The 17,380-nt window shown below is 41.2% G+C and overlaps 3 protein-coding genes across 4 annotated transcripts; all 3 read right to left on the bottom strand.

Moving 5' to 3' along the window:
* Positions 1-622: 622 nt before the first annotated feature.
* dynll2a (dynein, light chain, LC8-type 2a) lies at positions 623-5,400 on the bottom strand. Its single transcript, XM_075473162.1, has 3 exons — positions 5,231-5,400; positions 4,515-4,661; positions 623-3,154 (listed from the first exon to the last, which is right to left on the bottom strand). Exons 2-3 carry the CDS (start codon positions 4,644-4,646, stop codon positions 3,017-3,019), a joined length of 270 nt encoding a protein of 89 aa, XP_075329277.1. The 5' UTR covers positions 4,647-4,661; positions 5,231-5,400; the 3' UTR covers positions 623-3,016.
* A 663-nt stretch (positions 5,401-6,063) lies between these two features.
* Positions 6,064-11,192, bottom strand: srsf1a (serine and arginine rich splicing factor 1a). 2 transcript variants are annotated; one of them, XR_012770294.1, is made up of 5 exons: positions 10,744-11,192; positions 10,060-10,241; positions 7,574-7,746; positions 6,645-7,397; positions 6,064-6,199 (listed from the first exon to the last, which is right to left on the bottom strand). XR_012770294.1 is itself a non-coding variant. In XM_075473163.1 (4 exons), the coding sequence occupies exons 1-4, from the start codon at positions 10,929-10,931 to the stop codon at positions 7,194-7,196; spliced, it is 747 nt and encodes a 248-aa protein (XP_075329278.1). In that variant the 5' UTR covers positions 10,932-11,192; the 3' UTR covers positions 6,064-7,193. The 2 variants fall into 2 exon arrangements, 1 of the variants encoding a protein (XP_075329278.1); XM_075473163.1 differs by having other exon boundaries at positions 6,064-7,397.
* A 2,237-nt stretch (positions 11,193-13,429) lies between these two features.
* LOC142388792 (fructose-bisphosphate aldolase C-B-like) lies at positions 13,430-15,254 on the bottom strand. Its single transcript, XM_075474349.1, has 8 exons — positions 15,143-15,254; positions 14,807-15,018; positions 14,595-14,649; positions 14,353-14,513; positions 14,182-14,265; positions 13,884-14,058; positions 13,611-13,810; positions 13,430-13,522 (listed from the first exon to the last, which is right to left on the bottom strand). The coding sequence occupies exons 1-8, from the start codon at positions 15,252-15,254 to the stop codon at positions 13,430-13,432; spliced, it is 1,092 nt and encodes a 363-aa protein (XP_075330464.1).
* Positions 15,255-17,380: the final 2,126 nt, after the last annotated feature.

The raw sequence follows: 17,380 nt of genomic DNA on the forward strand, positions 1-17,380 counted from the left end.
ATTGACCGTTTCTCATTTATTCACAGTGAATACGCAATAATCAGACATGTTATTGGGCCAACAGCTATTACATACATGCATACTGAAGCTGTCACAGTATCCTCCTCTCTGTCACTCATCTTGCTCAGTCATCTCAGATTCCTATCATCCCATTCTATTGCCTGTAGTGTTTTCGTAGAATTGCCATGTTTGCTTTATTTTTCTCCTCTTGCAGATCTGTGACATAATACAACTGTGTTGCTAGCAGAAAAACAGCACACCCTACAGTAGTTATATTTTAGACTGTTTGTCTCAGTCTGTCCTGCAGCCCGACTGATCTTCTTCCAAAAAAAAGGAAATGTTCTTTGTAAATTTGAGGAAGCACATGGGAAATGTCTGAATGTGGATCTATATCACATAGTGTGGCTATGGTAGGGAAATGTATGAGACTTGAATTACGATGCACTTAAAATGCATGCGGCATTTTACCATCTATCATTAGGTAGGCCATTTCCCCCTCCATTGTAGCTTATTGCATTAGTAAATCTGAACTTTTAAAAAATAGTCACAATTTACCAAGAGTTGATTCAAGTGATTTTTCCCCCCCTTTCCCAAAGTTGTGTTGTCCAATGACTAAACCAAATTTTAATATCATAGAATTTATTAAAATAAAATTTGCAAATGACCACAGGAGAGCAGCTAACAGCTCCAATTCATAAAAAGTCCAATCTACAAAATAATATTACCACTGTTTGATAGAGAAGCAACATTGAAAGGTCATTTTGCTGCTACTAGCTTATGGTGGCTAAGGTTAGCTAATGTTGGCAAACTTCTGAAATGATAGATTTATGTAAAACTATTATCATTCTAACATGCAAATAGTAATAAAATAAAGAAGAGAGGAAATATCACAAACAAACATGACGATAAAATGTATTTGTGGCAAATATGAAGCTGGTGCCATCAGCTAATTAGCTAGAAATGGGGGACGGGTACACAACATGTCTGTACTAAACTAATTGTTACACAATTCATATTTCATTGACAGACATGACAGTGAGATCAACATATAACTTTTCTACAAATCTAATGTTTTCTGAAACTATCCCACTTTCATTAGGAAGCTACAGCTAGTTAGCTTAACTTAGCAAGAATGCAAATTTGGGGGAAAAAACTTAATTGCTAATTTGTTCTTGTACAGATTTTACACATGCATACTGAAACGTAGTTGTAATAATGTTTTCTTCCAACTCTTGGTAGGAGGGAAAAGATGTTGAAATGTGAGAGAATAATTTCACAAAAGTATTGCAAATTTAATCCGTCCTTTAACTTGAGCACACAGCAGGGCAATGACAAATTACAAGGCCACAGTGTAACAAGTCTACAATTATATATATTTTTTTATTTTATCGAGTTTATACGGTTTTGGTTCTGTAGCAACCTACTGGATAATCCTAATGAAGTGCAATTGTACTCAAGCCAGTTACAGTTGAGAGCAATGACAGGCACACGTTTTGTGCAAATTTAACAGCATTAGAACGGCTCCTACACATACACAGCAAAAATACATGCCAGAGGAAAACAATGCTAAATTAGTTCACATTGACAATAGTAAGGAAGGCATCCCTCAAAATAAATAGCAATCCAATCCAACACCCATAGCTGACATATGGGAGACAACAACTCAGCAAACATTCAGCTTTTATGCACGGCAAGAAATGTTTGGTGTTATCCAACTGCAAGGTCTAACCCCCCCCCCCAAAAAAAAACATTTAATCAGAAACCAAACACTGTGCATCGACCTTTTAGATTAATCATATCAACATTACAAAATGCCTAAAACCTAAAATCTGTGATGGACAAGCGATAAAAACTGCCAGCTATTTTTTATTTTTTTTAACAGAAGTTTAAGCTCCAGATGCATCTTTCCTGCATGCCTGGCAGTACACTGACATCACAAAACTGAAGATTAGGGTGCTGCGACTTTAATGCATCACAAGCCAAATGAGACAACACAACCATCTGAAACACAGGGGCGATGGTTGCCCTGGCAGAGTGGACAGCAAATGTTTAAAACACCTTCCTAACGCAGTTTTATATCAATTACTGGGACAAGACATCTGAAAGTTAAAAATGTTAATTATTTGCCTCCAGTACAAGATTTCCGTTTTGTCGTACAGCAGTTAAATGATGTTGTCCTTGTTGTCCTCCAAACATGCAGTATCACAGGATCATAACTAAAAGCTAGGTAAGTTGGTCCTTCTGGTAACCAGTCTGTAGTGGTATAACATGGACATTACAAGATAAAGTCAGTGTATTAATCGCTCCATCCTCCCTCACAGTGAAATTTACGAGCCGACAAACTAAACACCCCATGAAATGTCTGCACTGACTTGTGCTGGTTTTAAAGTGTCAAGTGTGTCGGATGTTGTGACATCTTTTCTAAATGTGGCTGCTAAAGTTTCATCCCCTGCTGAGGATTGGTTTTAAATCCAACAAAAAGAAAAATATTAAGGTTTTGTATCATCCGTTTCCAGAAAACAAATCCTTCGGTTAACAAATGGGTTAAGAAAGTGAAAATAAACTTTTTTGCCTCATTAATCAGCTTCTTTTCATGGGCATGTGTTAAATCTTAAAGATGAATCATTGAACTGGTGCACGCAAGTGTGATTTTACTTTCTGAAACAACATTGTCTCGTAACAGAATCTGGCAATGCCACTTGTGAAGGAAAGCAGATGCTCCACTACATTCTACAGCTTTCCTTTATTGTACAATCAAGAGCCACATTGAACTCTTTCACAACCTAGAATTTAACAGCATCAACAAAAACTACCTCAGTTGCATTCAAATGGCAACTATCAAAAAGTAAACTTACTGTAATATACATATTAAATAGTGTATAGTCCATGCAATTGCGCACGGCGGATTTTGCATCTTTATGGTATGTCGTTATTAATGTATGGGAGACATCAGCCACCAGTGCATTTCCGATTTAGGTTCAGGGAGAAAAACTCCTCGATACCCTTCAGAAACTTCTCAGCCAGACTTGAAGAGCAAGATAGCCACTTGGCCCAAGTAGAAGTAAATAAAATGCTTTGTCTCGTGGGTGACGTAGCTGCCGAAGTTCCTCCCAACAATGCAGTGCCAGGTTGGATTGTACTTCTTGTCGAATTCCTGAAAAGAGGCGAAAGGAAGAGATCAATCAACGCCAGTGGATGAAAACTACACATCCGGCTTCACACCTCCAGGTGTGACCATTCAGGACACTGGAGCAAACTAACTTTCTAACAAATGCTTCTTCTTTTCATCAGGGATTAATCCATCAATCCGATCCATCTTTGCAGGGACACAGGGAACTCCATGAGTTCAAACCAAGAACTTTTGCAATGGGAGACGACAGATCCAACCACGTCATCACTACTACAAATTAATATGAATCTTTATTAGTCAATTATCTAACATCATGGCCTATTAAAATGGGGAAACAGTTGTAAACCCAAGGATATGTCATAAAAGTCTAAAATAGTGATAAATCCTATAGTTGTGGTTTTAAAAGAACACTCGATTGATCTGCTATTATTAATTTATGAACGGGTTGTTTACAAATTTAGCAACCTCTGAACAGTTGTTAGATTCTTAATTTCAATGAATCTGCCTGTTTTTCACTTTTTAAACGGCTGTTGACCGAATCTACTTCAAAAATAGTTTTTTTTTTCGTTTGATTTTGTTTAAATCGCTGTAGACCAGAAGAAGTGAAGTGCTGAAATCATCTGGCAGAGTGTTTGTCTCACTTCTGGAGTTTTTCTCCTGGTCGGTGACACCTTCTCTCCAGCATCCGCAGCAGGGATTTCGACTGCTTGCGGGCTGAGCCGACGCAGGCGGTTATTGTGAGGTCACAGATGAGGTCACTATTCATATGTTACTCTGGGCTCTCATGCTTCATAATATCCAATCATGTCACTCAGGCAAATGCTACTGATAGTGTGACATCTCCTGTGTTGATGCTGCCGTGGCAGTGAGAGCTGCATAGTTCAATTATTATAAATAAATAAGTTAGTGACACAATAAGAAAAGGATTGACCAGCATATTTTGCTGGCTTTGTATGTGTAGCTGCTAAGCAAAGAAATATCAGTTTTGTTTTGGCATGTCAATCTGTTTAAACGCCCTGTACCTCTTCAGAAATGTTCCATGACCCCTTCCACCTTACATATGCGCTGTGCTATGTCATTAACTGCTTATTCTTCCTCAGTCTCTCGTCTGTAAAGAACCCAAAAGAACATCGTCCTTTACAGAAGGCTTCAAACAAATGAAGTTCGACTGAATTAGACGCTTATGTCTGGATATCAGTTTAGTTGAAGATAAAAAAAGCCCAAATTGTTACGGTGTCTTGACTTATTAGTACACAGGGTGCCTTGGGCAGATGTTTTGCCATGAGGAATGAAACAGTTGTGACAAGAGGCTTCATGACAGGAGCCTCATATTTGCAGATGATGTGCCACCACAGAGCTCTGCTTGGATCCATGTCAGTCTCACCTTCTTTATGTAGGCAGCAATGTCCTTCTCTATGTTGTACTTCTCCATGGCCTGTGTGGCACAGTCCACGGCGTCCTGCTGCATGTCCTCGGACATGTCGGCGTTCTTGATCACCGCTTTCCTGTCAGTCATGGTTGAGGATGTTTGCTGTGGGGGAAAGAGGCACGTTCACTCGGACGCAGCGCACAGAAAATGACACTGCACGTGGTGGCGGTGATGCGAATGGTTAGGCCAGCCCGGATCTTCGCAATCCCTCAAATCCCTCACGCAGAAAACTAAACCATTTGGCAGTGTTATCTGACGTTTGATCCGGTCCAAATTCAGAACTTGTGCTGCTGGGTTTTTTTTATTATTTATTTTTTTTTTACAGCCCATCTTCTCGACAAATCCGCGACTTGAGAACTGCGTAGATCAGCTGCGAAACTTGATACAGGTGGAGTTGGATTACTTAGCAAAATCACTTTCGGATACGAGCATCTTCATTAGAGCAGCGACATTATTCCGAATGAATCAAACGATAGGCTAATGCAACGCAATCCCAGTGCAAGCCAATGTAACCTATACCTCCAAGCAGTGAAAACGCATAAAGACAAACAGGAAATAAAAAACAAAAATCATCACAGAAGCTCGATTCTGAAGATTTAAAAAAAAGAAAGAGAAAAGGAACAAGTCAAGCTTTTATAATAAATTTAAAAAAAAATTAAAAAGCCACTCACCTTTCCTTACGCCACCTGAAATCACTTCCTTTCAGGAATATGTATTTACCCAACCAGCGAGAAGGTTTAGATGATGCTGCGGCTAATTGCTTTTTAAAGATTTACACAATAAGCATGAAGGTAGGCTGTCTCTCCGCCGGGCTCCAGCAGCTCTCCGCCCCTCTGCTGCGTGCTGCATCCTCCCATTGGCTGGACCGCAGCCTCCCGTGAGTTGCAAGCGTTTTTCTCCAGCTCCTGTCTGCCGGCATCTTATTTCATCCCACAATGCATCATTCACGGCACACACCACCGACTGTGGGCCAAGAGGAAACGACACCTTGGCCACAGGTATCAGTTGGCAGCGCGATAAAGACTTTCTAACAGCGGCTTGGACGCTGAACACATGCGTTAGTGACGCGCCGGTGCTTCAGCTTTTACTAATGAGCGGAGGAAATGCTCATCAAGCAGTGTTACCGGCTGCCTGTCACATCCATTCATATGTGGCTTTGCATCACAAATAAAAACAAAACTAAAGTGTCCTCGTTTGAAAAGTGTTTTTATTGAAAATGCTAAGAGAAAAAAGAAAGATTAAGCAAAATAAAAACATACAAACTACACCCACTTTAACCCCCCCCCTCCCCCCCTCCCTCCCAACCTCCCCGTTTATTTCAATTCCCTCATACCAGGCATCTACGACTCCATCCTTTGATCCAACTTCCTGGTCCTCTGTTTCGTTTTCTTGTACAATAAAGCCATTATCACTGAAAAATTTTAAAAAGGATCAGGCAGGGGGCCTAAAACGGAAAAAGCAAAACAAAAAAAAAAAAGTTGCTCTGGGGACTCCCATTAATTAGTTCTGATTTCAACTCATTTGAATCCTCGAAAACGACTCCCGTTCCGAGCATCCATCCTTGCCTATCCCTTCCCTAATCGATCCACTCATCCAGCTCCAAGGATTGGGATCCACTGAGCCACTCCTCCAATCAAAACCTTGAAATACCAGGAAGAAAATCAGAGGCAGACTGTTAGAATAAAATGTCAAAATTTTTGGGCCTAATTTTTTTTCTCTTTTTTTTTTCCATTTTGAGCACTCATGTCAGATCAAGAAAGGAAAAAAAAAAATAAAATAAAAAAAAGCCACTGAGCACAAAAACTATCGCTGCCTGGAGGTTAAACATTTTATCCACTGAGGACATTTAAAAGTGGGACGCTTCTGTAACAAAGTGAATCTGACTTTTCTTTTTTACATTTGACAGCAAAGGTGTTACACTTACATCACAACACTTGATTTAGGACTGCTTATTCTGTCACAGGCCAAAAGTAGCATGTTAAAGACTGTATATATAACAAAGTACAGCACATATGGCTTTGTTAAATGACATGCATGACATGGCAACCTATCAAACAAGTTCAATTTATGGAATATGAAGCATACCATTGCCTCGACCTGATTGCTCCTAGATGTCCTATCCTGACCATACAAATGAAATGTGCTCCACAATGGTTTTATTCCAAATCACTTTAATCCTTCTCCTCAGATGTCTAAAGGAAGACACAAGGGTAAAATACAGTTAAGCATCGGGCTCCCGTCAAAACGGCCCACCCATCATATCCAAAGAGAACCTACTAAAAATAAAAACTCCAAAACAAAATCTTCAACTTTCAATACTTGCAAAAACATTGAGTGTAGCTCATTACAGCTCAACATTTTTGAAGTTCAACACCGCACAATTTGTAATGGTGCAAAAACTGAGATGACAGAAAAAGAAGGGGGGGGGGGGAGAGAAGGAGAAAACAAAAGGATAAAGCAGCTGGAGAGGTCGAGACGGGATGGGAGGGCACATCTACATACCAAGATCATCCACAAGGACATCGGGACAAGAAATGCAAAAAATTAAAAATCAATAGCTGACATCTGGGGAAACTTAGAGGTAAAAACAGGAGGGAATACATCAAAAGGGCAAAACATTGATGGTAGTAAAGTTTAGGAACGGGAGCGAGAGCGAGAGCGGCTGTGACGAGGCGAGTAGCGGGGCGATCCTCTGCCACGACCACGGGAATTGCTGCGACTGCGGCTGGCGCTGCGACTGCGGCTTCTGCTCCGGCTGCCTCGGCTGCGGGAGCGTGATCTTCCGTAACTTGGGCTGCGGGGACCGTCTAATTTCACACGAATGTAAGCAGTCTCTCCCTGGCGGACACAAGAAAACTTGACATTGAAAAGACAACATTCCTGCCTCTAGTGGAGTTATAGATGGACATATTTGGCTGGGGTGTCGTGCAAAACACGCAACACTTGCGTACGTACTCACCTCAGCACAGCACAGAAACATTATCCATGACACTAAATCAAATCAGCACACATACCTCATGCGAACGGAATTTGGTGTTATCCAGCTTTCGAACGGCATAGGTCATGTCTTCTTTGCGCACAAACTCTACAACTCCGGTTCCATCTCTGTAAACGTCGGCGTAGCACACGTCGCCAGCCTCGCGCATGTGGTCCTTCAGGTCCTGCCAGCTGCCGCTCTGAGGGAGACCTGGACGACGGACAGAGGGTGCGTTAGCCGACACATACCGAACATCCCAGAGAGACTGACGAGATCACAGATAAATCATAGTACTACAGAGCACCACGACAGATTTGATGATGCGGTAAGTTATTGCCATGTGGTTCACGCTGGGGATATAGACCCCCTTTCAGGAGGCAGAGATGACCAAGGAAAAAACAGAGTGAAACTATATGAAATATGCATGATTTAAGTGGGAAGCATTAACCTCTTTCACTAAAGTACAACATAGATCTTTACTTGTTAGCTGCTTTGTCTATCGTGAAGTAAAAAAGGCATCCTTATAGCTTCAGGAGGGACAAAGAGCATAAAAATATTTTTTATATATATATATATATATATATATATATATATATATATATATACACACACACACACACACACAGTAGGGGTGGGCGAAAAAAAAAAAAAAAAAAAATCGATTCATGTACATATAGGGGTGCGCGATCTGACGATATAAAATCGTGACTGGAGAGGAAGAGATGAGAATCGCAGGCGATCTACCAAATTAGAGAAACCGTATAGATCGCCTTTGCCAATCAGCGCAATGATTTTTTTTTTTTTTTTTAATGCTGGTTCCCGCCGATGCGGCAGACGTAGGGCGTCCTTAACCTAACCGACCAATCATAGCGAACTGTGCGTCGTGACACTTTCTTACACGCCTCCATGTTGTGTTTGTAAAAACTTAGAAAACGCATGGACAGCCATGGCTGAAAGCCAAGCCGACGAGCTGGTGAAGAAGAGGAAATCCACCTCTGTAATTTGGAATTGGTTCGGGTTTTCTTCTACCCTAACCCACTGCTGCTGGTGCACATCAGGAATGGGAACAGCAGCAGTGGCACCATCCACAGCACATCCATAGCGGCGCACGGGAGAAACTCACGGCCAGCAGCAGCACTCTCGGGTCGGATGAGGAAACCGCTAGCTCGTAAGCTAACTACGGTGCAAGAGAAAAGGGATGCACCGCGACCGTGACAAACATTACACAGTTGAAAAGAATTCCTTTAGGGCGCTCTGGTGATGGCAGTGCGTGACTGTGGCTGCAGTAAATGAACATGCAGCGTTGCTCATCTGTTGCTAAATGGCATCATGAGGCGGAGTCAAGTCGTCATCAGTGGTTCGTTTTTCTATTTCCGGTTGCTTCACTCTCACTGTGTCAGATGTCATTAATTAGATCATTATTTTTCATCTTGAATTGGGTTACAGTTTAATTACAATGTGTTGATTGCCAAATTCTTTCTTTTACTCCTTAGCTCTTCTGTTGTTCAGCATGTCGACTTAACTCTACTGTAATTGGTCTTTTTTTTTTCGGATGGAAGATCGTGATAAAAAAAAAAAATCGAAATCGTGATTTTATGCAAAGAAATCGTGACAACATTTTTTCCATATCGCCCACCCCTATGTACATATCGCGATTTTTTTTATGGGATGATTTTAAGAATCGATTTTTCTCCCCGAATCGATTATATCACGTCATATCCGTGTCCAGAAAAAGTTCATCAATTCATTACATTAAGTTGTGTTAAAACTAGCCCACATTTGTGCTGTGTAGACATTTCAATTAATTTTGTAAACTGTAAACTTTAAAAAAATGCCTTTCATGTTAAGTACCTCTTTTTGTCTCAGTTGAAATAAATGTCAGCTGCTGGACTGACTGACACAGACTGATGTGCGTTGTTTATGGGAACGACATTCATTCTAGAAGCGTATGATTCAACTTGTTTGTTTTTTTTAAGGAGGAAGAAAATTGCAATTACTGATTATATCGAATCACAATACTTGTAGAATCGCAATAATCAAGAATCTAGATAAAAATCGAATCGGCACCTTATAATCGTGATACAATCTAATCGTGACCAAAGCATATCGTCCCACCCCTAATACACAGTATATATACACATTTAAATAATTTACCCCCTTCTGTCTTGTAAGGCTGTGACATACACGAGTAATCTGTGTTTTTGAATCATTTTCAAAGTGGAAGGAAACCCTGAATCACACATTATTAACCTCTACGAAGGAATTTTGGATAGGTTAGATTAGTCAAACCTGAGATCATCACTGCAGGCAGGAACTATTCTTACGTTTATACAGATTAACCATATTTGACCAAACTTTAAACTGAATATGCTATGACCCGATGAGGTGCAAGTTTCTTACACCTGGGGTAACACTTCAACACCGCCTGTGTTGTGCAAGCAAGAACAGTCATGCATGAAGCTGCCACACATTAACTTTTACCATCCAAGAGGCAAATAAATGACAGACTCCTTTGCTCCTTACCTGACACAACGACCCTGTACTCGGAGCGCCTGGACGGTGGCCCGTATCTGCCTCTCGGTGCTCCACCGATCCCTCCAAAACCACCTCCCCTCGAGCCTCTGCCGCTTCGAGGGAACTCCACACGCAGTCTGTAGCCGTCGTAGTCGTACCCGTCACGTCCATAGACCGCATCATCGGCGTCCCTGTTTCAAAGGAGAATGCACATAAATGATGGGCACACGTGCGGAGAGCCACGGGCGGGCAGCCATGTCACTGGTCCTTAACCCCTGCTAATCCGCCTTGCAGCCGTGCAAACCACATTAATATGCCCAACCGCTTACGGACAAACATACCGTTGCGGGGAGACGCGACTGGTGAAGGAATACACACTCCAGCACAGTGGCGCGAAAGCATCCCTCCAACCAAGCTAAAGGGTAGAGGCGCCGCAAACACTGTGTGTGTAATAATGTGGCAAGGTTTGGATAACACTGCAACATGAGATCCCAACCTAACCATTAAACAAGCACACAAATGTACTGAGAAAGGAGCATAAAACGTTCAAATAAACAGTGGGAACCCAGCGAGGACACCCCACGTTTCGCTACGAGAACAATGTAAGTCCAGGTATTAGTCTGAGCCTCAAGCAACGCGTTAGCAACACAATGGGGCAGGCTGCGGCCTAGCGTGCAACGGCTACCCACTTACCTCGGGTCTTCGAATTCGATAAAGGCGAAAGGCGGCCCCCCTCTTCGGTTCTTCAGGTCGATATCTCGAATTGTCCCGTACTTGTAGAACACGTCCTCCACATCTTTCGTGCGAATATCTGGGGGGAGATTTCCAACATAAATTCGGCAGTCGTTGTTTCCCGCGGGGCCTCGTACTACACCCGACATGGCTGCTAACGTGCACAGCTAACGGTCTCTCCTTTGCAGAATTCCAGAGTAGATGCGGCGCCCGAAGACGAGGTTTGAACCCGAGCGACTTCAGATCGTCGATCGTAAAAGATGAAACGATCAACAAAGCGAGGTTTCAAAAACAATGTGCAGGATATTAACTGGGTAAACGGAACTTGAGACGTGACCCTATCAACTCCTGATTTCCTCAGGGTACACGCTTCTTCACTATGGCTCTCATGAATACCCAAAACACTGCAGCCGAACTTGCCACATCCGCCTTAGAAAATAGTCCGTTCACACGAGCAGGTGTCCAACAACCATCAGTCACTTCCCACTATTGTTATGTAATGACTAACTAAACTGTCAACACGAAGAGTTTCACAATTTTAAACCTGTAATCAATGTCTGTTATATCAGTCCCTCTAATGCTGGTAATGATATTGTTATGTCATGAATTTCATGGTTAACAGGCTATGTATTCAGATTTTAGGCATAAAGATATTTATTTCTTACAACCAAAAATGGAAAATGTTCAAAATGAAAAATAAAGCATGCAAAACTGCACAGATGTGACACAAAATGTTCTCCCATATACAAAGAGCGGTCAAGAGATGCACAATAATTTAATTATTACATGCAAATAACCAAGAAACATTGCACAATCACCAAAAAGGAACAAAATGCAAAGGCAAAGAGATGTAATGTGATGCAAAATGTGTGTAAGACACACAGTTGGAGACAAAAAAAATAAGCATAAAACATACATTGGTGGTTCATGAATGTTTTCTTCTTTTTTAAGTCTGAGTGTTTTGGTCTTCAGTTGTGTTAAATTAATAAACTTGATAAAAGTATAATTTTTTTGCTGCTGTATTTTCTCCAGTAAAACTATTTCAAAGCATCAGTAACTAATTACTTATTATTATTATTTAAACAACATACAAAAAACAAAGTGTATTATTCAGAAAAGAGTAGTTATTTTTCTGGTGATTCTACTTCTTTTGTATTTGTGAATTATTTGCTCTGCTTCTGCTACTTTTTGTAACAAAAGGTCGTTTTTCTGTAGTGCCGAGAAGGAAAAAACCTTCTTGATGGAAATATAAGGAAACAAACATAAAAATTTGGCGCTTTTAGGGGATGTTTAGTTCATGTTTGAGGTTGAATACTGCTTAAATATAACTAAACATTGTTTAAATTGAGATTAAAAATGAGTTGACAATTAGCTAAATTGGAAAAATAATCTGGCTAAACTTTTCCAGAGCATCACCGTCATTTTATTGAGCCATTTTATTGGAATAGTTTGATTCCTCCTGATTTACAAGCATCTACACTACATCCTTACCATCTCTTATTGTTCCAAATGAGAAATGTAAGCAATTGAGTTTTTGATCACGTAATGAAAACTGTCAAAGCAGAGGCTTCAGCTGCGATGCTCTTTGGACTGAATGTGATAGCAAATTGAAAAATGCAACAGCTTTCCTGATCTTGTAAGAGGCGCACAGAGGCGCGTGGATAGCAACTGATCAGCAAACCGTACCGCAGGCCAGGAAGTATAGATATACTGGAAGAGAAGTTAAGGAGTGTAATATGATAAAACATTGTGTTTTAATGGGGTCATTTCGCATGTTGGAGGATGTATGGTCACTAGTGTTTTTCTGCTTTTATTGGGAAGATGATTGGAAAAAGTCAAATAAGTCATACATAGTGACGGGTGATGATGAACATAAGCCTCGACTTGAATTTTTCATTTTTTTTGCATAAAATGTTTTGAACCAGTAGCATGTGCATGGAAATTGTGACATCCCATAAATAAACCAGACTTTGTCAGATCACAGTTTTATTTGTTATCTATGTTCTATAAGACAATTTTCTAGAGGACACTACTGAGGATAACATCACGTGTTGTATTTATCATCGAGCTGACGCTAATTTATGTCTATGGACTGCAGAGGCAAATCAGCATAAAGCTAACTGTGCAATATTTCTATTTGTGCATGTTTTTTGCTCGGTAAGTGCTAAACTATGCACTCACTCACACACACAGAAGCTTTGTACAACTGGAGTATATTTTCATGTAATAGGTGCTGTGGAACAGTATCACTTACATTAGATATTCTGAGGTTTTCACTATGTAATTAATGGTGTTTTGACATAAACTAATGTCAATGCTCTGCAACCAAAATTCAATGTAATTGCAGCACAAGGCAGGTCAATACTGTGATGTTGTGAAGCTTTAGCTATGGCATTGTAACAAGAACATACTGCACACCCATAACACAAGTAAAGCAAACATTTCTCTTTCAGTTAATGCATTAGAAATAGCCAAGGCCTTATTGTGATTGTCCTCATTCATCAAAACGTGTTGTTTTCATTCAACACCATCATGTGTGTTGATATTCTGATGTAACCTAAGCATCTAAAGTACAATTCATCTGTGATATATCTTGATATGGAACGGATGGACACAATGCCAGTTGAGATGTGACTTCTTGTAGTCTTCAGTATGCATGGCAGGAACCGTAGACGCGCTGGCCTGTCTCGCCATAGTTATCACCACCGGTGTATTTTCCCCGGCATGCCAAACTGTTCACCTATTGGCAGAGCAGATTAAGCGGATGGCAAATCAAACAAATAGCAGTTAGAGTTTGTTTTATGTGCAGTGAATCAGGGTTGAAGTACCTCTGCTCTCTTGATGAACTGCTCTGTGGCAGCTTTTTCATTCTCTTTGTGTCCTCTCCAGGCTCTGAGAGCCGATGCCTGCAGGGCTCGGCCGAAGGAGAAGGACAGGATCCAGGGTTTAGCCAGAGGGCAGTTGTTGATGGCATTTAGGTTGATGGAGGCCTCCTCTTCGCTCTGACCCCCTGAGAGGAACGCGACTCCTGTGGGGGAACAGAGAATTCATCCAACTCTGTCTCTGTGAAATCATCCAGAAGCAGCAGGGGTTTGACTCACCTGTGACGGCTGGGGGAACTGTGCGGCGTAGGGCAGTGACGGTTGCCATGGCAACCTCCTCTGGGCTGTACTTGGTGGGGCAGCTGTGTCCAGGGGTGACCATGTTGGGTTTGAGGAGGGTGCCTTCCAGGTACACATGGTGGTCTGACATGGCCTTGTACACTGCAGCCAGGACCTGTAACACGGACAGTTTTAACAGAGAAGTCAGCTTGCAGAAAAAATCTTTCTCTGACTCTCTTCTTGCTCTTTTATGTCACATATCTGTGCACATGCAGTCAGCAAGACGAGAGAAGCCCACCTTCTCAGTGATGTACTGGCAGCGTCTCAGGTCATGATCACCGTCAGGCAAGATCTCCGGCTCTATGATGGGCACAATGCCATTCTGGCCGACAAAAGAACGATTGTCAATCCCTGCAGAAATTAAATCTCAAAGATCTAGAGACAAGCTTTTACACTACAGGGCCCTGACCTGCTGGCAGATACTTGAATAGCGTGCAAGAACGTTTGCATTTTCTGTGATGGCCAGTTTAGATGGATTGGTGTCACTGACTTTGAACACACAGCGCCACTTTGCAAAGACAGCCCCATCTTTTTTATACTGTGAACAGCGCTCCGATAACCCATCCAGACCTGTGGAGAGACATTCAAAGATGTGCTGTGATGGGGAACTCTACAGGTGAAATGACTAAAATCTAAATAAGTTTGTCAGACCTTGTGTGGTGGTTTCTCCACATGTTCCTGCCAGGGGGACAACACCTTTGTCAACCTGATTGACAATAAGCAGCAAGAAATGTAATCCCTTCAGAATTCTTTGTCTTTTATGTATATAGAAATATGTATATATATATAAGAAAAAATGTAACCTATTATCATAAAAGTTGGTACAACACAGCATAGCATGTTCAGTACTGAAGCTGACAGACCTTGATGCCAACCAGGGTGCCTCGATCCCTGATCAACTTAACAAAGAGTACGCCGCTGTCAGAGTGCTGGTACAGCGTCTCATGGAAGAAGATGACCCCTCCGATGCAGCTGTTGATGCGCTCATCTGCACTAAAGAGGATCTGGCGATACTGCCTGCGGTTCTCCTCCGTGTTCTCCACTCCGACCTGGGCCAGTCGCTTAGCCATGCTGCCTGCGGGTTGTAGATTGTAAATTGTGTATATGGGTCTGCACTTGGTGGTTATCATCAGTAAACACTTTTTTATTGCACGTGCAAAAGATTCTTTGAAGAAAAGGAAAGCAGCAGTGCTACGGACCCACAGACTCATCTGCAGCCAGGATGCCCTTCCCTGGAGAAACTATGCGTAGAGCGGTCTCATGGAGCTCCCTCTTCTGAGCCTCGGAGAGTGTTGGCATCTGGTGCGTCATTCTGTGACTGACTGTCCGAACAGCCTTTGGTGAGAGATGAAAACTTATGATTAGTCCCTTTGTTGAAGCTAGAAAAGGGCAACTGTGATGAAATTAGTTAAGACTCAAAACATCTGTAGTTATATCTCTATTTAACGCATTTCTCTTTGTCTTTCATAAAGAGAGTAGAGACTGAGGTTGTGAGGAACAGACCGGTCTTTAATGACAGTTCCTCAGCTCGGTCATAATGAAGCTGCTGAAGTTTCAGCTCGTAAATGATTCTTGATGTTACACTGTTCTAACTTTTATTTTCATCAAATATTAATCTAACTTTATTCTTTATTGTTTTTTTTTTTAAATCTTTGTTTTTAAGCCTGCAGATGCAAAACCTTTGTGTCTTACTAACAGTCAACTATTACAGTTTTAACTTTCATCCCTTTTTATTCTCTATTCCAGCTGGTGTAATAATAAGTTTGTTGTAAAGGAGTTTAGTTTTGATAATTGCTTTATGTTACTACGATCATTAAAGATACAGGACTCAAAAACACGTCACTTTGTGCATCTATTAGTATGTGCAAACCTTTAAATGTTAAATGCACCAATATTTGATGATCAAAAGAAAACATTTATTCCTTCTGCTCTCTTTGCAGTTCTGGAAATGGGATTCATATTTTCCTAAATAAATTCACCTGGCAGTTGCACACAAGAACCAGGACAATGCTGATGAAATTTTCCACGTTAAAAAAAAAAAAAAATTGGAATATAAAATCTTGAAAATTAAATCAACTATGAAATTTCTTTTAAATGTTTGCAGTTACACTCAGTAAAGAAAGAGAAATCATTGAAAGAAGTAAAGCTTCTTACCTAGAAGTGAAATCCAAAGTGTCTCCTCCCCAGATGAACGGTGATGGAGGCTTTCTGACAGCTCTAGTTTGTATCCAGCTCAAGTGTGTCACACCTCATACGCCAACACCCCTGGGCGGGGCTTTGTACGCCCATATTTGCCCCATATAAGTTAGAAAATCTTGATGAGTCATTGTTCTATTTGAATATCCTGATCTTTTTTGGTGCAGCTCCTTCTTTTTCACATTTCTTAAGTCACTTTGAAACTCAATCTAGTGCTTAGAAATATGCTGAGTTGAAAATAATTCTACTTCAGCTCATGCGTTCAAGTTCCTCCAACCATAGCTGCTTAAGTATTTTGGATCCCACTTTGTGTTCACGCTACACGAGAAATAATAAATATTTCATTGGAAATGTGTCCCTATAGCAAGCTAATTGAAGCATTTAACCATTCCCCGAAGGCGTTCTATTTTTATTTTAATTAGTAAAAATGTGCCCAAAGGAAGGTTCCGACTCTCCTGATAATTTGGTCTTCACGCACTCAAATTCACAGGAGGCTTTCAGTCTCAGAGCAATTCATACTCTCACTGGCTTTTAGCTTGTGAGCTTTAAACTGTAAAGAATGTGATGCAACCTTTCCGAAATAGAAACAATTTCCAGGTTCAAGTCGGTGTAAATGAACACAAATTGGACAGAAAGGAGGTCAAATATATCATCTCCGTTTTAAAGTGGTGTTTTTTTTTGTTTTGTGCCGTTTTGTTGCACGTGTGTGTGGCTAAATATAACGTTTAGGGAGACAGAAACTTTATAGTTACACATGACATTTGCTTTAAAACACAAAAACAGAGAAATCAAATGATGCTTTTCTTTGAGATGTACAGGACCAGCTCTAAGCTTTTGAACATGGTTGTGATAAGCTCAACTGTGTTGCTCTGCACAGCTTCAGGATAAGCTGTTTTAGCTGTTATGGTGCTTTTATAAGTTACATAAGGTTACAATTTGGTGGCCCTGAGTGGGACGACTCCCTGGAATTTCAGGGGACTCCGTTCTTCTCTATTGTGTGTCAGTGTGCCTCTGAAATGGGTCACTGGACTGCCTGCCACTACACATCCACAACACAGACATGGTGGACCTGTCTAAGACAAGGGCCTGAGAGGGAATTCAATGTCAGGAGGCAGCGCAGGGAGGAGCTGGTGCTCTCCCATTCAGCAGATACAGTTTTAAATAGATATACGACTTCAAGAAGTACAGCAATTATACGCGGCTGCCTCCGCTGGGACCCTTGACTTTTTCTTTGTTCCCTA

This window comes from Odontesthes bonariensis, chromosome 9 (genome assembly GCF_027942865.1).
Source record: "Odontesthes bonariensis isolate fOdoBon6 chromosome 9, fOdoBon6.hap1, whole genome shotgun sequence".
In the NCBI taxonomy this organism is placed as follows: domain Eukaryota; kingdom Metazoa; phylum Chordata; class Actinopteri; order Atheriniformes; family Atherinopsidae; genus Odontesthes; species Odontesthes bonariensis.